The 23,180-nt window shown below is 53.0% G+C and overlaps 2 protein-coding genes across 3 annotated transcripts in view; one reads left to right on the top strand and one right to left on the bottom strand.

Moving 5' to 3' along the window:
• The first annotated feature begins 6,519 nt into the window (after nucleotides 1–6,519).
• Nucleotides 6,520–17,994, top strand: RCOR2 (REST corepressor 2). Of its 2 annotated transcripts, XM_048511922.1 has the most exons (13): nucleotides 6,521–6,872; nucleotides 7,342–7,516; nucleotides 10,067–10,123; nucleotides 10,860–10,940; nucleotides 11,799–11,851; nucleotides 12,386–12,547; nucleotides 13,043–13,167; nucleotides 14,369–14,438; nucleotides 15,398–15,613; nucleotides 15,786–15,863; nucleotides 15,996–16,053; nucleotides 16,521–16,759; nucleotides 16,840–17,994. In XM_048511922.1, exons 2-13 carry the CDS (start codon nucleotides 7,402–7,404, stop codon nucleotides 17,209–17,211), a joined length of 1,626 nt encoding a protein of 541 aa, XP_048367879.1. In that variant the 5' UTR covers nucleotides 6,521–6,872; nucleotides 7,342–7,401; the 3' UTR covers nucleotides 17,212–17,994. The 2 variants fall into 2 exon arrangements, with proteins under 2 accessions (XP_048367888.1, XP_048367879.1); XM_048511931.1 differs by having other exon boundaries at nucleotides 6,520–7,516; nucleotides 16,521–16,588.
• A 755-nt stretch (nucleotides 17,995–18,749) lies between these two features.
• The window catches only part of MARK2 (microtubule affinity regulating kinase 2), a 154,692-nt gene continuing 150,261 nt past the window's right edge, over nucleotides 18,750–23,180 (bottom strand). Inside the window, exons 13-14 of the mRNA XM_048504161.1 lie at nucleotides 21,273–21,317; nucleotides 18,750–21,016 (exon numbers count right to left, since the gene is read on the bottom strand). Coding sequence (XP_048360118.1) covers nucleotides 20,659–21,016; nucleotides 21,273–21,317 — 403 coding nt within the window. The 3' untranslated portion in view covers nucleotides 18,750–20,658. The remainder of the gene's footprint in view (nucleotides 21,017–21,272; nucleotides 21,318–23,180) is intronic.

The raw sequence follows: 23,180 nt of genomic DNA, 5'->3' as shown, positions 1-23,180 counted from the left end.
GGGCCCCTCCTCCTCCCCCACCCCCCTGCTCTGGGCAGAGCTGCAGGCCAGGCACACTCCTCCTCGGAGGGCAATCAGATCCTTTAATCTTCAGCAGGATGGAAAACGGCTGAGTCTGTTCGGCGCTCTCACTCTCACTCGCATCAGCTCCCCCCGCCCATCTTGTCCTTTGGCTTTGATGTTCAGCCTCACCGTGGGGAAATAGGCAGGCCGGGGTACGCAGAGCTCCATCTGCACGGGAATATGCGAGTGCCGTGCACCCACACACCTGTCTTCTTTCTTGCTCGTGTGCAAGGAACAGCACGGCGCACACATGCTCTGTCAGTCTGGCAGGGCCACGGGCGAAGCAACCCAGCGCGCTGGGGAAGCTCGTGAATCTGCTGCACGAGTCAGCATCTCACTCCGGGCTCCCTGGCTTGCGGGTGCCTCATCCCACAGCCCCAACGGAGGGAGGAAGGGCGGGCACAGCAGGCAGGCGGATGAACCCAGAGCTCCCTGCTGACAGCGGCAGGCCTGAGCAGCGGCCTCAAATGTGGTTGAAGGACCAGGCAGGCCCCGGTTGGTGTCTTCTAAATTTAGGATTCTGATTATAGTTTGGGGCTTGGAAAGAACGGAGGAAAATTCCCGTCGAATCAAAACGGGGCCTTTGGGCAGAAAGAGGCAGAGGATGCTTGTTAGCTTGACTGCACATCATGAGAGGCAGAGCACACAAGTGGTATGTGCAACAACCACTTGCACACCCCTCTCGGTCTCTCTTTCACACACACAAAGTGTTTATCACTGTCACAGGCTCTCTGACTCATACACAACATTTCTTATCGCTCTTCCTGTTACACACATACATACAGTGTTGTACACACAATAGTTAAGTTTAGGCAGCAGCTGCTGCTGCATTGATCCCAAAAGGACAAGTGCAAACCGGAGCGGTATCTTTCAACGGAGTGGCATCTACTGGTGTTGGGTTGCAGTATGTAAGGCGTTAAGCCACACAGAGCTCTTTAGCAGGCAAAATAGCCTGATTGTAAACATTCTGTGTCATTAACAACCTTGCGGCCAGCAATGTAAAAGTTGTGTGTTAACTTGTGCTATATTTTCTTTGTATACATGAATACACTACACACATGTAAAAATCTCTTTCATTGGTATTCCTTCACCTCATTTGTACAAATCAATGATTTGGGGGCAACTTAAGAAACAAAGACACAGCTTTGCTTTTCCTACCAGAGTGTTTAATTACATCACCATTTATTCCAAATTTCAAATTCAAATTAAGGACTAGTGCATGCCAGAAAAAAAGGGTTAGTTAGACCAGATCACAAGTGTATATCTGTTTTCCATACCCCTGAATATCTGTCCCTTTGTTTCTGTGATCCTCTCTCCCCTTCACATCAATCCAGGCACTGCTGATGCTCCCTCTGGACTGCAGTGGTGAAAGATCACTCACGGAAGGCCCTACCCACCATGCTGCCCTTAGGAGGGGAGGTGGCGTCTCTCGCATGTGAGCCAACATGGAAGCTGAATTCCAAGTAGGGCACTGAGCCAGCAGGGCTGAGCGTCTGTAGAGGTCTGAAGCTGTCCCACTTCTCCTGCATGCAGAGCTCGTGGGCTGGTTCAAACCTCATTTGCTTCCTCTCCGAATCTTATGGTCTGTCCCCACTGCAAACAGAGTGGGTGGCAGGAACACTTTGCTGCTGCCATCTCAGTACTGCCTAGAGAACGCACAGTGACGTGAATTAACTTCATCCATCCCATAAGCACCATCGGCACCCTGCACTGACCGGCCGGTAGCAGGACCCTATCGGGCACAGGTCACGAGCTCCGGCAGCAAATCGGCCGTGTCCTTCTGAGTTTCTCAGCCCATCCCGGGTTTGTGTTTTGAGTGACAACGGGAGCAGCCATCACACTCCTTGGCCGCATGGCTCAGCAAGTGCTCTTTCCTGGGACAGTCGCCTGAGCTCCCGCTCTCCACCTCACCCCAAGAGTGTCACTCAAACAAAGCAAAGGGGCGGGAGAGGCAGAGGTCCAGCAGGGAGTCAGCAGATTTGTGGTGTGTGGGAAGCAAGCAGACTGGCCCTGGGCTTTTGTGTTTGCAGCTGCAGCTGCTGCTGTTGCAGCTCTCCGTCCTCCATTACCACCCACCCTGGCATCCAGATCCTGGGCTTCCTTGCCTCTGCAAAGCCTGCAGCAGTGCCATCCCGAATGGAAAGCTTTCCCCTTATCCTATTGTTCCTTTCCACACCCACCCCATGGTGTCCCCGTGCAGCCATTTTATTCCAGGCCAACCCTGTGGGGGTCCGTGCGCGTGCAGGCGTGCGTGCAAAGAGCGGAGGGAGAGAAGCAGGCAAGAGCAGGTGTCTGTTCAGACAATGCACTTGCTTTTTCATACTCCAGTGGGAGGGGAGGAAGATGGGGGTGGGGAGGGGGGAAAGGAAGGGAGTGGGAGAGAAGGAAGGTTAGAAGAGGCTTTCCCACGTCCGTTCAGGAGGCTGGCTTGTGTGCGGATGATGCCTTTGTTACTGCAAACCCTACATAGGCTCAGATAGTCATACCAGTTGTGTTTAGGGTGACGACTCTGTGTGTGCGCACGCACGCATGTGTGGATGTCGTGGGAGGTGAAGATAGGGGAGAGCGGGAGAGATGATTGGATTGATGGAGAGCAACAGGGAAGATATGGCTCAAGAGAAATTGTTGCACCTGGAATGAAAGTAGGGCTCAGATCATCCCTGAACTTCCTGGCTGTCTTTGTTATGCGCCAGGCTAGATGGGGGTGGGCAGGTCTTGAAATCGTGATGAAGGGCCACTGGCAGGCAGAAGAAAATCCTAGATTTGGAGAGAGAGAGAGAGTCCACATGGGGCCTTGTTGGGGTATGTGGAGGGAAGGCATTTGCGTAATGACAGTTGAGAATGTAATTTCTTGGTTTTAATGCCTTACTATCTGAAAAAGGGGGCATTGACTCTCAAAGGGCTTGTACCCTAAAAATCTTTTTGGTCTCTAAGGTGCTACTGGATTCTAATCTAGCTGTTCTACCGCAGACCAACATGGCTACCCTTTAAAACTACTTTAATGGCTTACTATGGTCCTTGCCTAACCAAGACCCACTCTGTGCATATGTGTGTGTGTGTGTGTGTGTGTGTGTTGTGGTTGCACGTCATGCAAGATTTTGGGAGTGGGGTCTGGACTTCTCTGCAGGAAGCAAATTCCTTTCTATAGCTGTTAGTTTCATACCTCTGGCCTTTGCCAGCCTAAAACATATCCTTGTTATCAGAGTTTAGACCCCACTATGCCGTCTTTCCCTCTGCTGCACAGCAATTCCTGCCAGCAAGTCTGACCTGCGACTGAGCCCAGAGGGGCTTGTGGTGTTAGGTTTGCTGTACTGGGGAAAGTATCAGTTTCACCATATGCAGTGTAGTGTTTTAGGTGTGTCTCTGTGTGTAAAAATGTGTGTGTTATGGGCGTGAAATTTGTAGTTTACAGGCTCCGGGATTCCACATTTGCAGCTGTGGATTCAAATCCTGGTCCAACCACTAAATGCTCACAAGCAAACCAGAGGTTTAGCAGGCATAAAAGAGGCACTGTTGGTTAACAGAGCCATGGGGTTTAGGAAAACGGCTACATCTCCGCTTTTGATCCCCAATCCTAGTAAGTTGCTGGGCTGAGCCTCTTGTGACAGCGCCCTTGAGATTTTATCCACCTGAAAGGACGAACGCTGCATGCTCCCTGCCTCTTCTCCACTGGTCAGCTCACGCAGCCATCTCTCCAACAGCCCTTCCTTTGTACAGGGAAGAGAGAAGCCCGTTTTGCTTCCTGTCTGGAGGACTGCAGCTCCGTCTAACCTGATCGGTCAGGCAGCGACTGCTGCTCCCCCTTTCTGGCTGCTCCCACTCCTCTACAAATGCAAACAATAAAAGTCAGGCTAAGCATTGCCACGGCCCACTCCAAGCACAAATCCAGAGTAACTGTCCTCCTGCCAGATAGCCAAACCTGGCCCCTGCATTCCATTCCAGCTAATTGACCAGGAAACAAACAAGACTCCCAATGAGACAGGGTGGACGGCCTCAGCGCCCAGAGACCTCCCTTCCTGCCAGCTCAGCCTCCCCCCACCACTGCACATGGCTGGAAAACAGCCTGGGTCCTCAGCTCCTTTGACATCAAAGGGCCTCTACAAAGAGTCTGTGAACAAACAGAATTCCCCACTGCCACCTACAAAAATCCTCTGCTCTGCTTCCTCCCCCTTTCAAGCACCAGGGCTGGGGAGGAACCTATTGTTCCGCCTGCTCTCTCACTCCAGCAGGGAATTTCTCGCGAATGTTGGGCACAACGCTTTTGCACCCAGGCATGTTTTTGTCACCTCTGGTCTCTCTGCCACCCACAGCCTTTCTTGCCCAGGTGTTGCATTATGGGCCCCTGCTTAAAATCCATCCTCCGCTTGAGCCATGTGGTTTCAAAACCTCCACTAGGTTTTTTAGCCTTCCTGAATCATCCGCCTGGCCGCCTGGGAAGCTGGTGGTCTATTTCCAGTGTGGATCCTATGGCAAATAAAGTGACAAGGAAGAAAGAGAGAGTCTAATATTTTTTTGCAGTAGGCTATAGGAGTGCTCGAGACAATCAAAGGGAAGGCAGGTCTGAGTGAAAGGGAACGACGTTTATGCAGAAATTAGTTGGAGATGTTGAAAGCAGAGTTGTAAGTGCATTGCAGAGATGGGGGGAGGTACTTTTTTCTAGAGGCATTTAGGTTGACGGGGACGGTCAGTGAGGGAGGAAACGTCATGGTAAGGCTATTGCATTAGCAGTGGGCAATTTGCTGGACAGAGCTGGGAATCTTGGTGGCACAGGTATTTGCAGCCAGGTATCATAGCCTAGTATATGGGGTTGAGCAGGGGCCCGATCTAGGGAATGCAGTCGGAGGCTATTACTTCCCTCCTCCATGTGGTTCAGACCACATATTCCTCAGGAGCATGTCTATCTCTGGCTAAATCACTGATTCACCATGATACACTAAAACAGCTAGGCGAGCTTGTGTCTTACATGGGCACAACAAAGAAAAGTCCATTTGCTCTGAGAAGAAAGGGGGGGTAAGGTTATAACCACTGCCTTGTGTCGAAAAATCGCTAATAGGAAAGAGAATAGCAGTTGAGGTATATAGGGAATTATAAAAATAAGTCTTATTAAAAAAAACCTTTTTTTCTTTCTATTTTCTCCCTCAGTCGAACCTTCAGTATACCCAGAGCAAGGCTCTTGGATCTTGCTGTATTTCCTTGCTTCCTGAAAACTGAAATGTTTTTCCTCCGAGGCATCCTTCATGCAGGTTGGTCTCAGTCCAAGCAGTTACTTGAGCTATTGGACTTTCCTTGCAAATCCATTTAGTGTTGCTTACCCAACTGTCTGGAAGATTACCAGCTTGAAGTGTATTCTCAGATTAATCTTCACATCTTGCTATGGACATTGGTTGCAGAAACGTTCCTGTGAAACCAGTTATGCCACTACGCAGTCTATATTGGGGTGGCCAACCTGTGGTGCTCCAGATGTTCATGGACTACAATTCCCACCAGACCCTACAATTCCCACCAGGCTGATGGGAATTGTAGTCCATGAACATCTGGAGCACCATAGGTTGGTCACCCCTAGTCTATATCAATGTAAACTAATGTGGTGTAGCTGATAAAAATTCTGGACTCGTATCTGGGAGATCTAGGTTCAAATCCCTACTCATGCTATGGAAGCTTGCTGGGTAAATGTGGGGCAGTCATACTCTCTTGGCTTAAGCCACCTCACAAGATTGTTGTGAAGATAAAATGCTGGAGTGGAGAATGATGTAAGTTGCCTCGAGCCCCCGCTGGGGAGAAAGGTGGGGTATAAATGAATAAGTCAACAAACATAATAGTTTAGATTTAGAAGCTGTTTTAAAAGCTTGGCAGGGCTAGCTGTGGGGAGGGAAAGATCACTGCAATCCGCAGTGTGGATTTCCTTTTCCCCTCACTTTGGAACGGCCTTTCCATCAACTATTAAAGCTGTTTTCTGCAAGCATAAAAAGACAGCCAGCCGCTAGCTGGGAAATGGGTAGCTGACTTTACAGTTTGCAAAAATATCAAGATGTCACTGCTATGCTGCTACCAACAGTGTCTTTCTCCTGGATGGGGAGAAAGTGAGAGAACCGAGATTAGAGCAACAGCAAACGGAGAAGGAGAGAGATACTTCCCACGTGGCTCCTGCTGGGAATTGAATATCTTCCATCCTTCTCTCCTTTTCTCTCTTGAAGCAAAGGGAATATTTTTTATTTTAAAGCAGGAGCAACTTGCAGTTTCAGAGAAGGATCAACATGCTCCACTTCTCTTCCCCCCCACACACACATACACCTTTCCCTCTGCCCTTAGCACAGCTGGCCCTCCACCCTCCCCTTTCTGCATGCCTCTTGCCCCTGTGTGCCTCCTCTGGCCAGATGTGCAAGCGGGCGGAAGGGTTTGAGGGGAGGTGCTAAGGCAGGGGACTGGAACTACTTTCTCACAGTAGCAGCAGGAGCAAGAGCAAAAGCAGCCACGGACTCATTGTGTGAGAGGGAGGGAAAGAGAGATGGTGGCGGCGGGATGAGGAGACGGCAGCTCCCCCAGTTCCTCCTCGCGCAACTTTTCCTCTAAGTGCCTCACATGCACCGAATGAAGCCCTCCTCCTCCTTTCCTGTGGGGTGAAAACGGGGACTCCTGGCGCCGATCTCCTCTTTTTCTCTCTCTCTTTTTTTTGGCATAAGTTACCACATCTCCGGAGGGGGAAAGCGAGAGGAGGACTGATGTGTTTCTTGGGATCTTAGTCAGACTTGCAGGGACCAACTGGCACGCCTCCCTTCGAGGTCTCCCTAGAATTTTGGAGGTGGCTATAGGTATATTTTCCTTTTTCCCTTTTTTTCAGAGTGGAGGCACCTGGGATCCTACCTGGAGAAGAGGCTTATTTTAGAAGTTATCGTTGTGGGTTAGTGCTTTCCCCAGCCCCCTTCCAGGTGCTAAGAGCCCCCCCTCCCAGGCCTGGTGTGCCTCCTGCATAACTTCAACCCCAAGAGTTTTTCCTCTGTTCTTCATACCCATTACAAGGAAGTTTACAGTAACTTTGCAATTTTGTTTCTCCTTCCAAAGTGGAAAGAGGAAGCCCTGAACTCTCTTTTCTGCCCCTTAGAACGGAATTTACCTTTTGCCCTCGCGATTCCAACTTTGGGACTCCCTTCTGGATTTTTCCGAGGGACACCTGGGTTCTTCCGCTCGGCATTTTAAAGTTGGAAGAGGGGGAGCGGTCAGCTAGCATGGCTGCAGTTTTCTTCTTTTAAACAATATACAAGCATTTTGACTTCTTTAAAGAGGCGCAGAGACCCAGGAGGGGAGGATCTTCTCTTCCCCCGACCTGGTGGCACTGGGAAGATGCCTTCCGTAATGGAAAAATCGGGGATCCTGTCCAGAAGCCGGTCCAAGTCAGCCACCAACGGCAACCATCAGAACTCAGAGGATGACAGCAGCGAAGAGGAACACTCCCACGGTAAGCCAAGCGGGGCTATTATGCTGCGTGCACACGGGGAGTTGTTAAAAGGTGCCTGCCTCTCCGGGCTTCATTGTGCTTGAGAGGCGGCTGGGGGATTTGAATCTGTGACTGCATGGGCTGGAGGTCTGGGCTTGCCCCAGAATCTGAAAAGTCAGGAGTTCACCATCACAAGGCGGTGTTGTTGTGGAACAAAGAGTTTGGCATCAGGGACTCTCTGGGAGATGGACTGGAGGCCACTGGGCTCACTGCATGAATGGCCCCAGTTTGCCTTTCTCCACTGGAGGGGAAGGGCCCTCCGTCAGCTCACTTTGCCCTCTGGCGGCCACAGACTGTGGGTTGAGCGGGAGCTGGTTAGGGAAACCTCCCCAGGGCGGTGATGGCAGCAAAGGGCAATTGTGTTCCATCACAGCTGCCAGGTGATGGGAAATGCACATCCCTTTGGGGATGCACGGAATGGCCACATAGGGGTACTGTGCCTCCTGGAGCGGGGATGGGAAGCTGTTTTTAAAGCAACAGAGATCTGGGAGTGGGAATGAGAGAGGTGTGTGTTTGTGTGTGTGTGTAAGTAAACTGGGGAGATGCAAGTGAGGAGGATGTGATGACCTCCTTGGGTGGTGTGCCATGATGCTTGTATACTTCATGGGATGAATTGGGGGAACTGGGGCATACACCCAGGGCTGAGGTATGCCAAAGGCTTTCCTAACGATGGGACAATGATAATTAAACGTGGCTCTGCCTGGATTTCCCAATTGTCACTCCAGACACTTGCTCCATTGCTCTAGAACACAGAATAAAGCAGTGAGATTCCAGGGCACTGTGCCTAGGAAAGACCTTTGGTGACTGAATCCTTCCTGACTCCATCTCATTTTAGGGATCACCATGTCGCCTTGCAGCTAGGACTTGACCTGTTTTGCCTCTGTAGCCAGATCCAGAAGCACGAGGCAGCTGTTTTTCCCCCTTTTACCTTCTCTCCAGCCCCATCATCTGGCCAGGTTAACAAAGGAGATGGCTCAGGACTCAGACTGGTTTTGTCCCTCAGAGCCCTCCCATGTCACTTCTCCACCCTGGGAACTCTGCTGTGGCCTCCTGTGCAGGCTTTGTTAGCTTCTGTCTTTGTGGGGATGCCCTGGGGGTGGAGACGATGCACTTCTAGTGAGGCAGCTGGGCATCTGTTCTGAGAGGAATGCCATGCCCTTTGACTTGCTGGCGAGAGACTTTTGCCCGCCAGCCACTCGCCATGGAACACACAGTCCAATTTAACTCCAGTCAGAGCTATCTTCTCCCTACCACACACCCAAGCAAAGGAGATGCCTCCATGTGCCATCTGCTTTCCGAAGTGCATCTGTGGGGGAGGCAGGGGGCTCTTGATAGCCTCGTAGCCAAGTCCATCGCGGAGTTCCACTCAACCCTGCTGGGCTGTTGGAAAGCCCTGCTGAGTTCTCTGGCTGGCCCTACACAGCCTCCTTCCTTCCGCAGGATCCTGCTTGCTTGATGGGGGAGTGCACGGTCCGGCTGATGGCGCCATCTGTCTCTGCTAAGTGACATCCAACCAACCCGCTTGAAGATTTTCCCCTGACAGCACCCTGATTATGCCTGTCAGACACAGGCAGCTGGGGGCTTGTGCTAAATGCTGCCCTGTACACAGCAGTGTAGCAGTTCCTAGGTCAAGGTTTATATCTCCAGCCACACACAACAAAAGTGTCCTGAGAGGGCAGTGGGAGGGTGCATCCCAGACTGGATATGGAAACCTTTCAGTGGATACTTTGTCCCCAGCCCGACATGTGTTTCTTGGCCCTCGTGCCAGAAAGCGAACGCTCGGGAGCTCCTTGGCACAATGTTGGCTAAATACTTCCAGATCTCGCCTGCTGCTCAGCAGCTGTTCGATAGGTTGGGCTTATTTTTTGGCTTAAGAACAGGAGCTAGAGACGGGGGAAGGGAATAGGGAGGCATCTACCTCACAATGAAAAAGGAAGCCCAGGAAGCCGCTTCCTCGGTTATCGATGCTCTGCTGGGCTACCAAGAGGCCTTGCTTCTCAAGGACCAAGGTGTGTCCGCTCCTCGGGTGGTCCGTGCAGCTGCAAGTGCTCTTGGCTCAGCATTTGAGAGTAGGTCAAGCACAGACATTTATCCTGGGGCTCCCCCACACGTCACCATTTGGCTTGAAGCAGATGGTAACCAAGCAAATGTGAACACCAAGAAGCCACACCGAAATCTGGACAGGAAAATGGAAACCATAAAGAATTAGGAGCTGGAAGACAGAGCTCCTCCAGTGAGACCCTTATCCCAAAATATACACATGTGCCCCCCACCCCCTGTGCTGAGCCAATGGGCATATGACTGGCTGGGAGCTAAAGAGTGCCTTGTTGGATTCCCTGCCTCCGAGCATCCCTCTGGGAGTGGGCAAGTCAGGCAAGAAGGCACACCCACCAGTGATGTGATGCTTTCCTATGGTACTGGGACAACACCGTGGCTCTTCTCTCCCTAACCCTCTGCCCCATCTATTGTAGCAGCAGGTCCTTCATGCTTGCCTTTCTTGTTCCCTTGCAGACAGCATGATCCGTGTGGGAGCAGATTATCAAGCTGTAATCCCAGAGTGCAAACCAGGTAAAGCATGCATGTGTGCTGGAAAGCGTTAAGCAATAGCAACCCCCTAGCTCTTTCCAAGGAAGACACTCACTTAACAGGACAGGGTGGCTATGATTTCCAGGATGAGTCTCTTCTTCTCAAGTGGGACCTGCATTCCTGACCCAAGACAGAGGGAGGGATGATGCATTCAACAGTCCTCTTCCCAGCAGGTGGCTTCTGCCATGCTCTCCCTCTCCCACCTGGCAGCAAATGGGTGCAGTTGCTCCCTCCCCAGTGTTGAACCGTTAGCACCTCCTGCTCCCACCCAGGCATCACACAGCTGCTCCTTTCCAGGCTTGGAAGCTCCATTCACGTCTCATTCTCAGAGCGGGAGGACCAAACCCTTGTGTGATGATGGGCCTAGAGCAGGGGTAGGGAACCTGCGGCTCTCCAGATGTTCAGGAACTACAATTCCCATCAGCCTCTATCAGCATGGCCAATTGACCATGCTGGTAGGGGCTGATGGGAATTGTAGTTCCTGAACACCTGGAGAGCCGCAGGTTCCCTACCCCTGGCCTAGAGTGTGGGAAGGGCTCTGTATTGAAGGGCCAGTTAATGCCTGTGTGTTCAGGTGAGGGCAGAAGGATGAGCAGAATAGGACCCAGCTTTAAAACTGCTGCACTTTGTCTACTGGCTCGGGGGGCGCCGGATCTTGAATCCAGAAGAGGCCACCAGGTGGGCCCTGTGGATCATCCTTGTTTTTTTTGTCATTCAGAGAGCCCGGCTCGCTACAGCAACAAGGAACTGAAAGGGATGCTGGTTTGGTCTCCTAATCACTGTGTATCGGATGCCAAATGTGAGTTGCTCCACCCTCATTGTTTGTGGGAGAAGAGGGGCGGGGAGAAGAGGTCAAATCAATGGCTGCTTGGAGCTCTGTTCCTCTGGCTCCTGCTGGCCTTTGGGTGCTCCAGCCGCTCCCACCCCCAATCTGAACCAGTTCCAGAAGCAGCCAAGAACCAGCCTCGGGAGGAGTGGGGGTGGGGAAACACATTCCATCTTCAGCTGGTAACAGAGCCTCTGATTGACAGCTCCCCCCTTCCCCCCCTCCCAGGACTCCTAGAAGCAATTACCGTGTGGCTGGTGAGCTGCCTCCAGCTCCTGGGTTATTAATCTGGCGGGTGCAGGCAGCTTTTGGGGGTGGGAACATTGGCTGTGCTAAAATGGGGAGAGGCCCCAAATTAGGGTTCAGCACCTCCAAGTACTGTTGCTCATCAGGACGACCCCCCCCCCCGCCTGCAGCACAAGAGCGCAGCTGTTTGTCACCTCTTGTCAGTGAGGGGGCAATATTGTTTAGCATCGCTCTCTCACACGCAGTGTATCAGAACCCCCTCTCCTTTATCTTTCTAAATCTGGGCCTACACAGGCCCTGTCCGCAAGTATCTTCAAACGCTGTCCTTTGAGCCCAACCCACGGATGCTCCAGAGCTTCCTTGGATATATGTCATCTGCACAGAGCCTGGATTCTCTCCCCGTTCGCAGCAGCTCTGCCACCAGGAGCCTCGCCACATTTGAGGGTGTCACACGGGAGAAAGAGGTCACTCTCCTCCAGAGCTGGCCACCCACCCACTAAGGGAAGATGTGCCAGAGGCAGCATCTGCCTTCTCTCCTCCCCTGCCCCCCACCAGCACCTGATGTTTGTCTCTTTCTCCCTCTAGTGGACAAATACATTGCCATGGCCAAGGAGAAGCATGGATACAACATTGAGCAGGTAAAAAAAACCCAGACAACTCCTGGTTTCTTGGTCTGCCCCAGAATTGTTAACAGATAACTGAAATTGAACAAGTTCTGCACAAACAGAACAAATGATGTAACACCATTTGATTTAATTAACCAAAATTTGATTTATTAGAAAGAAAAGCATTTAGCATCAACTGGAGCAGTTAAGAGCTTACTGGAGAAAGGTATTACCCACTTTACATTGGGTCCTCTCTCAGCAAAACTGTGTGATGACAAGAATGCTCTAGAAAGACTGGCAGATAAACCTAATGGTGGTTCTCAAGCCAGGGAGCTGAAGAATGTCCTTTTCCTTTTCAATGATGCCTTCCTGGATGTCCCTGCTCTGATTTGCGAACCATCATCTCCTTCACTCTTTAAAGTTTATCTTCAAAGCAACGAAAGCGAGAAAGTTATTTTGAAAGAAATGGACTTAAGACTTTTGAGGAGCCAATGTGTGTCTCCCCCCGCCCTTTTGTGGCCACTTTTGTGTCATTGGAGTAGTCGTTTTTGTTGGTCTTGCCCAAAGGCTCTGGGGATGCTGTTGTGGCACAAACACGATGTGGAGAAGTCCCTGGCTGACCTGGCTAATTTCACACCTTTCCCCGATGAGTGGACGGTGGAGGACAAAGTCCTATTTGAACAAGCCTTCAGCTTCCACGGCAAAAGCTTCGCTCGCATTCAGCAGATGGTAGGTGGCCCCTGCCCTCTGAGATGGGGTGGGGTACAGTGGAGAATGGGTGCTTTACTCATATGGTCCAAGGCAGATCACACCTTAAGGAACATCAACCCTAAGTAGGCCCAGATGGGCAGATCTGCCCCTGTGTAGTGTTTTAAACTGACTATCCTGTCATTCTATTTTCCTGAAAATAATAATACTCCTTTCCTCCTATGCTCGGGGCGTGGGGGGGCAGGCATAGGATGGGAAAGATAGGATGTCAGCCAGTGGGCAGAGAGTTGAAAAACACTTCCACTGTACTTCCTGACATTCCGGCACTTTGTGGTGCCTGGACCCAGATGCCAAGCGTAGACAAAATTGAGCACCAGGGCCCTGAATGACACATCTCAGCATCACCCCTCCTTTTTGCCCAGTTTCATCCCTCACTCTACTTGGAGATTTGGCATGGACCTTCTTTTTCTGTCCTTCTCCACTCACCACACTCTTCCTCCTCTGTTGCCTATTTAGCTCCCGGACAAGTTGATTCCCAGCCTGGTGAAGTACTACTACTCCTGGAAGAAAACCCGGAGCAGGACCAGCGTGATGGACCGGCAGGCCCGCAAGCTGCTTGGCAAGAAGGAGAAGGATGACAGGTCAGAAGGAAGAAGGGAACAAGCCCAGATGGGTGGGAGCTGGCTGGAGGCTGAGTTCAGGCATAAGGAGCCCACTGGCAGCAGAAGTGGCCATGCAGTGCGAAGGACAAGCTTACATTGAGAAACCAGGATCTTTGTCTTTCGTCCAATGCAACTGCAGTAGAGAGACCCAGTTACTTAAATTAATCCCTGGCTGCCTTCCCTATGTCTGCCTAGAAAGTTAGTTTAAGCGCCATGGGTATATGCTCAGGCAAGCATGGAAAGCCACCGTGGTGTAGTGGTTAAGGTGCCGGACTAGGGTTTGGGAAACCCAGGTTCGAATTTCCACTCTGCCAGGGGAACTTGCTGGGTGGCCTTCAGCCAGTCGCACACCCTCAGCCTTGACCCTGCCTAGTACTTGGATAGGAGACTTCCCAAGGAATACCAGGGGCGAGAGGCAGAGGCAGGCAATGGCAAACCACCTCTAAAGTCTCTTACCTTGAAAACCCTGTGGAGTCGCCAGAAGTCAGCTGTGACTTGACAGCAAAAAGACCCCCAAACAAACCCAGCAACCTTTGGCAGAGTGGAAGCCATCTCCGCACGCGGAGGGTGTAATAACTTGGCAAGCATAGCTTCGCTTTCGACACTCCGCAGCTTCTTCCGACACTGGTGCTGTCTGCTGCTTCACCAGCTATCCTTGGCAAACGGTGTGCTTTTTCACAAGGACGTCACGTGATCGCCATGTGTTCCCCTGGGACAGAAGGGGTGGCACAAATGGAGGCAGCCGAAAGACTGCATTTTCTTAACGAGATTCTGCAAACTGGTGCATCTCAGCCCACATTCAGAAACCAGCAACAACCTCCCAAGATGAAACAAGAGTCCAGGGGCATTGTGGAGACTAAAAATTTATTCCCGCTTAAGCTTTTGAGACTCATGAATGCTTATAGTCGAATAAATTTTGTTAGTCTCCAAGGTGCTACTGGGCTCCCATTTTATGCTGCTGCTGCTGACTAACATGGCTACTCATCTGGAATTAGCATTCCAAGATGTTGTTAAAGAAATCCCAAACACATAAAGACCCCATTACTAACACCAGCATTGTGTACCCACCGTTTTGGAGGGGAAGTATGCAAAAATACCTAATTGGAATTGCTAAAGTGGGGAGAGAGGTACGGGCCCTGCAGCCGAATGACTTAGAATTGTTGGTGGGTTTCCCCTACAGTAATGATGAGCTGGAGGAAGGACGACACGCCAGCGAGGGTGAATTTGATGCCGTGGATCCCAAGAAGGAGGTATGGGAAATAATGCACTGCCAAGCCTAACTAAAGTGATGACAAATAAGGCGAGACCAGCAGAGTTCCTCTAGTGCCGTAATTGACAGACTTGGAATAAACACAGCTGGGCTTAACCTCCAGTTCAAATCACTAAAAGCCGTGGTCCTGATGAGATTTCTGTCCTTTATGGATGTAGAACAAAGCTTGGTATTTAAAAGGTGCGGGGGGGGGGGGGGGGCAAGGCGGGGGAACTTTACTTGGAAATGATATACTGCATTTATTCAAAAGGAAGACAACTGTGAATGTGACACTCCTCCAAAAACATTATACATCAACACAAAAAGATTGTTATTGAACAGAACTAACTTGCTTGCAAATGTTAGACAATCCCCTCCCTTTGGATGGCATACATTGGGGGGAAACATTTGTCTTGCATCTGAGCAAATATGGTAACGAAAATAGCTGTAATTGCAGAATGGCACAGTAGCCCTGTTCAGTTATTACACCTGTTGAGACTCCTACGGAAGCCTTACCTTTTTGCTATGGGAGGTTACGATTTTATATGAATAGAACAATATGCATATTTCCCAATGTCACATACATTTCTATCCCCCTCCTCCAATCAGAGTTTCCTATATACCACTGCAAGAAAATCTGCATGTTGACCATTTGGACAACATGACAACTGTGTGTATTGAGAGGATTTATGCAGACAGTGTTCTGACAATGCAGGAGGCAGGAGCACCAAAATCATAAAGCCTGCAAAGGGCTTGTGTGTGTCTGCATGGAAGAGGCCTCAGAAATCAGGAGTTCCTACAACTGGAAGATGCTTCCAATCAGGGCTGTTGAGGAAAGTGGTCTGGGAGGCGCACTTAATAGTACTGTACAAGTAATAAGTTGTGGCCAGGAGGACCCTAGCAAGGGATGAGAAGGTTCCTCACGTGGGCTTCTGCTCAGCTTTCTCACCCCTCCCCCAGCCCAGTTATCAGAAGCCGCTGAACAGTAAGCCGGGGCCTGTGAAAAAGGAGGTCCAACTGTCGCAGTATCGCCACCACCCGTTGCGCGCCCGCCGGCGACCCCCCAAGGGCATGTACCTGAGCCAGGAGGACATCACCGGCCTGTCCACCAGCCCCGACATGGCTTCCCTCACACTGCGCCACTTGGACTCCCAGCTGGTGTCCCTCAAACGGCAGGTAGTAGAACATCCCCCCCCCCCCAAGCTGTGCTGCCCTCTCCACCTCCAGGGAGAGGGGGTGGACGGAACAGTCCGTGGAGGGGCCTTTTTCTTCCCTGGGGGGTCTGCATGGCTCTGCCTCCCAACCCCGGGCAGGTGGGCAGTGGGGCATCTGAACTTGTCTGTTTCAGGTACAGAGCATCAAACAGATCAACAGCAGCATGAAGCAGGTCTTGGAAGGAGGGATCGACAAGCTGCGGCCGCCTGAGGTGAATGATGGGCCAGGCAGAGAAAACACGTTCTTCCCGAGGGCTCCCCCTGTTCTGACTGCCCTCGGAACAGAGTATGTATTTTAAGAGGGGTGCAAACGAAGATAAGAGGACGCTCTTTCTCTCTTCCAGGCAAACGTAAAGTTCAATTCACGCTGGACGACAGACGAGCAGCTGCTGGCCGTGCAGGGTGAGCATCCGGCGGCCTGCTGGGATCCCAGCCACAGGAGAGTGGAAGCAGACGGGGATCTGCCTGGGGAGGCGGCCACGGCAGGCTGTGCCACCTCTTCTGCATTTCACTTTGTACACCTGATTAATGGGCTGTTTTCCTCACTGGGGAAAAGCCATTTGTTTGGAATGATGATGGCAGCGCAGATGTCACTGGGAATCGCAGCCCTGGGGTGATCCCTCCGCAGTGCAGGCTGCCGGAGACACAACGGCCTCCACGCTCAGTATGCTAGGCGGTGGGGGTGGGGTGGGGGCTTACCACAGCAAAGCTGGCAGCAGGGCTTTCGTACCACACCTGGCTCTCCAGCACTGGCGCTCCCGCTGCCCCTGCCTTGTTCTGAGCAGGGCCAAGCAGGCCTGGTCCCTTCCGCCCAGAGGCCCCCTGCCTGGCCTCGCAATACTGAAAGGCGCCTCTTCTCTCCTACTCAGCCATCCGAAAGTACGGGAAGGATTTCCAGGCTATCGCAGAGGTGATCGGTAACAAGACTGTAGCTCAGGTGAAGACTTTCTTCGTCAGCTACCGGCGTCGGTTCAACCTGGAGGAGGTGCTGCAGGAATGGGAAGCAGAGCAGGAGGGAGGGGGTCCCACAGCCCCCCAGGGCAGCTCCCCTGCCCAGGACCCCAAGAGCTCCAGTGCTTCAGTAGCAAGCAGTGAGGAAGAGGATGAGGTGAGGGGGCATGCTGCCAAAAGCCTGCCACGCAACCGAGCTCCAGGCCTCCCGCACTGATCGCCCTTTTCCTCTTGTAGGTTCAGATCACTGCCGTCTCCCGCTCCTCCTCCTCCTCTACCACCTCCTCGGCGCAGCAGCAGCAGCAGCAACCTCCGCCCCCCCCTCCGCCGCCCCCTCTCCCGGCTTCCCCTCGACCGCCACCAGCGGCCCTCTCCCAGCCACCCCCTTTGCTGAGGCCCACGCTCCCAACGGCGCCCACGCTGCACCGCCAGCCACCACCCCTGCAGCAAGGCCGCTTCCTGCAGCCCAGACTCTCGCTCAATCAACCACCGCCGCCACTCATCCGGCCAGCAACATCGCGACAGGCCGTCCGGGGAGGCCAGCACCCCCCCTCGCTTCTTGGCGGGGGGGCAGGAGAGCCGCCTCCACCCTCCTCCGCCTCCCTCTGAGGAGAGGTTTCTGCCTCCTACTTGGCAATCCGCGAGCCTCACGCCACAGCAGTTACCACTGGGATTGGTACGACAAGGATTGGTCTTTCACCCCCTGTACAGAAATGTGTGGCACTGCTGTGGTGGCGACAGGAAAGTGGGCAGAGAGAAGGGGCCGCAGGGTCCCAGCTGTCATCTGGTCCAGCTCAGGTAGCGTCTAGAAAGCTGGCATGGAAGCCTCATCCCCAGATGAATTGGGATGAGGGGGGCTTCTTTTGGGGGGAAGGGGTGGGGAGAGAAGTGGACAGATAGAGGAATTGTAGCTTGGGGTGGGGGGTGGATTATGTTTACACTTTGCAGGATTGGTTTGCATCAGTGCCTGTGTGGATGGGGGGGGGAAGAGGGGTGTGGTCAGGTAAAAGTGGGCTACAGGTAAAAGTATAGGGAAGAGAGAGAGAGGAGATAACAGCTACAGGGAAGGCACGTCTAGCTGAGCGGCAGAGAGATCCGAGTGCTCCGTGCACAGCGGCAATTCCTCCTCTTCTGCAGGCAGGGAAGCATCTGGCATGTGCCACATGCTGGCTCAGGAAGGAGGGGGAGCGGTGCCTCGCTCGGTGCTCACCGGCCTCCCCGTGCACACGTGGACAACAGGCTTGGCACCAGGCAGTGGCAGCCAGGCCACCCAAAGGAAAAGTTGGGGCAGCCGTTGCGCGTGTGCGACTCCCTCCCTCCTGCCCTCCCGTCAGACAGGGCAGACGCGTTTTCTGTCCGCGGAGCAGTTTCAATAAAGGTATTTTGCTATAAGTGGCTGGTCTTCTCACCCTGCATCTGCTCTGGGAACAGACTGGGAGGTGGTAGGGACTGTGTGGCATGAAGGAGGGTGATCAGCTGGGAGCTTGTCAAGGCACACTTCAAGGAAAAGACTTCCTTGTCCATTTTTGGAAAACCAGTTTGAAAAACTGGTCCATTTTTGGAAAACCAGTTTGAAGGGTCATGGATTTTACTTCTTTGGCAGAGGTGGGAGTGGGAAATCAGGCTGGCAGGTGAAGGCCTCCCTTCACCCCCTCTAGAAAACTATCCTAACACTGGGCGGTGGTGTCTCACACATACCCTAGCAACTGGGAACAGACACACACAATGTTTCTGCCACGTCTGGCGGCAGCAGCCCCACCGCAGAAGCCTCCAGGCTCAAGGAGAGTGGCGGTCTCTGATGGGACCCTGTGACTCCCTGGGTGGGTCTTCACCTGCTTTCCGGCCTCAACCCTCACCAATGGCCCACAGCAAAGCTGCCGAGGCTCAGAGCTCCAAAGAGCCAGGCAAAACGGGCAGGGAACCAACACAGCTGGTCAGGGGCCCTTTTTTAACCACCGCCTTTAGGCCTTGCCTTACTGGGCACCAGTACCATCACTGGAATCAGGCTCCCCCCTCCCTTGGGGGGGGGTCACTGAAAGTACTCCTTGGTCCTCATTAGGCTCCATGCCCCTGTACTTATAGGGAGCAGAACCAGGGGTGGGGGTGGGCTAGAAACAAAACCAGCGGAAGCCAAGCCAGGCAAAGAATGCTTTCTGGAAAGTTTAATCTAGAACCTGTAAAACTACATCAAACGGCAGCATCCCCGGAGGGAGGGGGGTGGAAACCAACAAAAAAGGGGAAGGGGACATGATTTCTCTTTAAAAAAGGCATTTTGTGATCAGAATTAAACAAAAAAAAATAACCACTCACAAAACCGAGGTATCAGTACAGTTATATACAAACCAGGGGTGTGTCTGTGTGTACGTACATAAGAGATGGGGAGGGGTTTGCTCAGCGGGCGAAAGGGGAGAACCCCAATCACCCCCAAGAGGGGTTGAAAATACATTCTCGAGTGGAGATGTGACAATGGAAGAAACCCAGCTCAAGGGGAAAGGGAGGGCAGGGCAGGAGAGGTCCCGTTTTTCTCTTGTGCTTTGGAAGGGGGGGGGGGGGGGGGGAGGGTGCTGGCCTTTTGTTTGGGGAGGGGAGAGGATGGGGAAAGGCTGTGCTCTCCCACAGGAGAGGATGTCATGAGAGCTTCCCCACATCTTCTGTGGTAAGCAGTGGCAGAAAGCTGCAAGCACTGTACCTGGTCACGGAGAAACCAGACCAGCCCCCACACATACATCCCTACCACAGAACTCTTTTGCCTCACCCCACCCGTTCCAATGGCTCCTGTGCATTCTTGAGCAAGGCAAAACTAGGGGCAAAAACCACCCACCCAGCGACAGCCCTAAAGCACTCTCTGCCACCTTCAGAGTGCTCATTTGCAGCATCTAAAGCTACGGGGGGGGGGGGGGGCGCTTTGGAAAAAGAGGCCCCTGCACATTCTACAGCATCTGAGACTGCAGGTCACATGCTGGAAGTTACCCACAACCAGTACAGACGGAGTGAGGGTGCCTTTGGGACAGGAACAAGATAACTAGGCACCATGCAGCTGAAGGAACCCGCTGCACAGCCCAGGGCACTGAGGGGAGCAGTCAAGCCCGCCAACCTAGAAAACAGAACTAGCCCTGTAAACAGGGACATTCTGAACTCCCAGAAGCCCTTGCTGTTTTAAAGGTGTCCAACCTTGTGCAGCTCTCTCAACTTGTGTGAGACTGGGGACACGGAGGAAGAAATGGGCTCCAGTGTGGATTTAACCTCTCACCCCACCCCAACACACTCTTGTTTCCCCCCAAATGTGAAGGTACACGGGCATGGCTAGCAATCTCCCGTTTGAAGTGGTTTCTTGGGCGGGTGGGGGATGCCCTGGTGGTAGAAGTGGGGAGAAGAGCTGGTGGGTGGACTTTCCCCCTCCCCCTCTGGCTCCAACAAAGCTCCCAAGTCTGCCCCCCAACACCCAACACCCACCTTCGCTGGCCTGATGTGGGAAACCCCAGGGGGGGAAGCATCTCTACAGTAATGCCCATAGGAAACCTCATGCATCCGTGTCTTTCCCCACCCTGCACGGGCAGCCTAGGAACCAAAACCATCACCAGAACACAGATCCCAGAAGGGAAAGGGAGATTATAAGCTGGGGGTGGGGAGGAGTTCATTTATTATCTTTTTTTGCTGTGTTTGATAATTTTAAACCCTGCCTAATGTGCAACCCCCCCCCAAAGAAAAGTACCATGGTCACCACGGAGACCAAAAGGGATGCCCCCCAACACCGTCGCTATAGAGACCAACAGCCCTTGGTACACTCCCACTACTGTTGCCACGGAGACTGGCCTGGTGGCTGCCAACCACCACCCCACGCACTCTGTCTCCATGGAGATTCAGCAGCGGGGGGGGGGAGCGGGGGGGAGAGGGGAAGTCCCCAAACACCAGTGCCGCCACCCCGCCATTCTCCTTCCCCCCTGCCCCGTCCTGCACTAGGGTATCAAAAAATAAACCCTTCCAGAGTTAAAATTGCAGCTTTACTCCTAAACCCCACCCCATGCGCGTGCAGGCCGGGCCCCTCCTGGGGGCTTGTTAAAGCTTCAGTTCGTTGGCGATTTTGGAGGCAATGTTCTTGAAGGCCATGGAGGTGCCGGATATCCGCTTGAAGCGGACGCCGTTGAGCGAGAGGCGCGGGAGCTTGCACACCTCCATCTCCCACTGCACAAAGGCCTCGTGGCCCGGCGCTCCGTGCATGCACAGGAGCATGTACTTCTCCTGCAGCTCACACTGGCAGTTGTTAGCGTCCAGCACTTTCCGGATCTCCTTCATCATCTCGTTGGGCTCCATGGAGCTTGTCGTCTTCATGCTCCAGGTGAACCGCAGCGAGCGCGGCTTGGCCTCCCGGTTCTCGTCCCGCTCTTTGTCCCCGCTGCCGCCTACCATGTGGGGCCTGAGGTGGAGGAAGAGACGGGACTGTGAGGGGGGGAGAGAAGGGCACCCCCCCTCCACTTGGCACCCGTGCCCTGCCCAGCCCAACGGGCAACAGAGAGCTAGAAGGAGAGAGAGGGAGGGGGAAAGTTAGAGAGGGCCGGGAGAGAGACACACACAGGCAGGCGTATGGACCAGACGGAGAACAAAGGCTGAGGAGCAGCCTGGCCCTGCCGGAGAGACAGACAGAGTGGAGCAGAGTCTTGGCTGCGTCTCACCTGAGCGTCTCCACACGGTCTTTGCTTTCGGGCTCATGCAGGTTCCTCAAAAAACAGAGTGGGAGACAAGATGTCAGGTACCCTCAAGTTACCAGCTCCTACAGCTGAGCTCCTGTCCTCCGGAAAGGGGGGTGGGTGGGATTTTGCTGTGCGTCTCTCAGGGCTGAAGCGTCCGAGAACAGGCCAGTGGATGCAATGGTGGACACAGCAGCAGGGGAAAGGGAGAGACGGCTGGCATTTGGCCCTGGACGAGGTCCCCCACCCTGCCCCACAGAAGCTGCATAAAAGCGAGGGGGCGGGGGAGGGAAAGAGCTAGCCTATCAGTTCAGATGCTGAGCTGCGAACCAAGAAACCTCCGGTTCTCAGCCCCAGCTTGCTAGCTGCCCTTAAGCTGGCTATTCTCTTCTTGGACCCATAACCCTTCGCGAGCGCTGAAATGATTACCCAGGTAATGCACAAGAAGCTTTTTGAACATGTGACCTAAAACCCAGCCTCTGTGCACAGTTCTCCGTCATCCCTGCCCTCCTCCCCATCCCTAAATATGCCGCTGCAACCTCTGCGCCCTGACCCCGCCCCTGGACCGCCCGCCCCCGAAGTCTCGGACCCTCATGTTCCAAAGGGCATTTGCAATGCAAAATGGTGGGTAGAGAGCCAGGTGCTGAAGCCAGGGAGTCCCTTCCCTGAGACAATCTTCAACAGTCAGCTCGGCAGCCGCCTGGCCGGGGTTTCTACTGTTTCTGTTTTGTAGCTGGAATGCTTGGAGCCGTGTATGAACAACTGCCATCACAGGGGGATTTCGCTCCTTGGAAAAGGTTAACGGCAACCTGGTTCTGAATCGGTGCTGGCGGTTTTCAAGAATATCCATAAACAAACCCCACACTAAAACTGTTGGGTTACTGCTATTCACGGACAAGCCCAGCATTTAGCATTGGCTCGATTCACATATTTTTATTATGATTCACGTCCTCTCAGCCATCACTCAAAATGCTGTGCACTCCTGCTTCTGTGTGTGTGGGGGGTGGGGGGGAGTACAGACCTTTCTTGACACAATCCCCCAGAAGCAGGAGGAAGGCTTAACGGAGGAACAATTGAAGACTGCCCCCCCCCCACCTCCAATCCCAAGCAGCCACCTCTTGTGGAGCAGCGGAAATCTGCTCTCACACAATGCCCCCCTCCCCCAATAAATCTATCTCACAGCAAATAGCTCTATGGTGCTCCTCAAAGCTCACTGCTCCACAGATAACAGAGTCAAAGTAAGGAATTCACTAGGGGCAAATGCTCTGCCTCCACCCTAGGACTTCTAGCCAATCTGGCCGGGGTGGGGGTGGGGGGCATAAATCGTAAGACCCCAAATGTGATTTTTAAAAAATAGATATCAGCAGCTACAAAAGAGAGAGATTCTTGAAATGTCGTTCCCACCCAGGCACAGGAAGATTCATCGAAATAGCTGCACAGACACATTTGTAGGTTTGTTTCTGCAACCATGAGGACCAGCCCCTTAAAAAGTGAGGGTGTGTGTCATCACACAGGGTTGCCAATTCCCAGTCAGGAGATTCGGGTGGGTGGGGCAGGCATTCAGCAGAGATGCGATGCTATCCAGGCTGCTCTCCAAAGCAGCCGTTTTCTCCAGGGAAACTGATCTGTCCTCAGGAGATTAGCTGTAATTCCAGATTTCCAGGCCTTGCCTGGAGGCTGGCAACCCAGTGTGTGTATGTGTGTGTGTGTGTGTGGGGGGTAGATTCACCAACTTGATGAAGTGAAGATCAGTCTCCCAGACGGTGCCCCAAACACCCTCTCCCCCGCCCCAAGGAGGACCTCCGTGCCACCACTGGGGGCCATGCAACCCCTCAGCTGCCACCCCCTCCCACCCCCTGCCCACCCTGAGCCCTCGAGGCAGCTGCAAGCAAC

This window comes from Sphaerodactylus townsendi, linkage group LG01, assembly GCF_021028975.2.
Source record: "Sphaerodactylus townsendi isolate TG3544 linkage group LG01, MPM_Stown_v2.3, whole genome shotgun sequence".
NCBI classification, from domain to species: Eukaryota; Metazoa; Chordata; class Lepidosauria; order Squamata; family Sphaerodactylidae; genus Sphaerodactylus; species Sphaerodactylus townsendi.
This window is presented reverse-complemented; position numbering and strand designations above follow the sequence as displayed.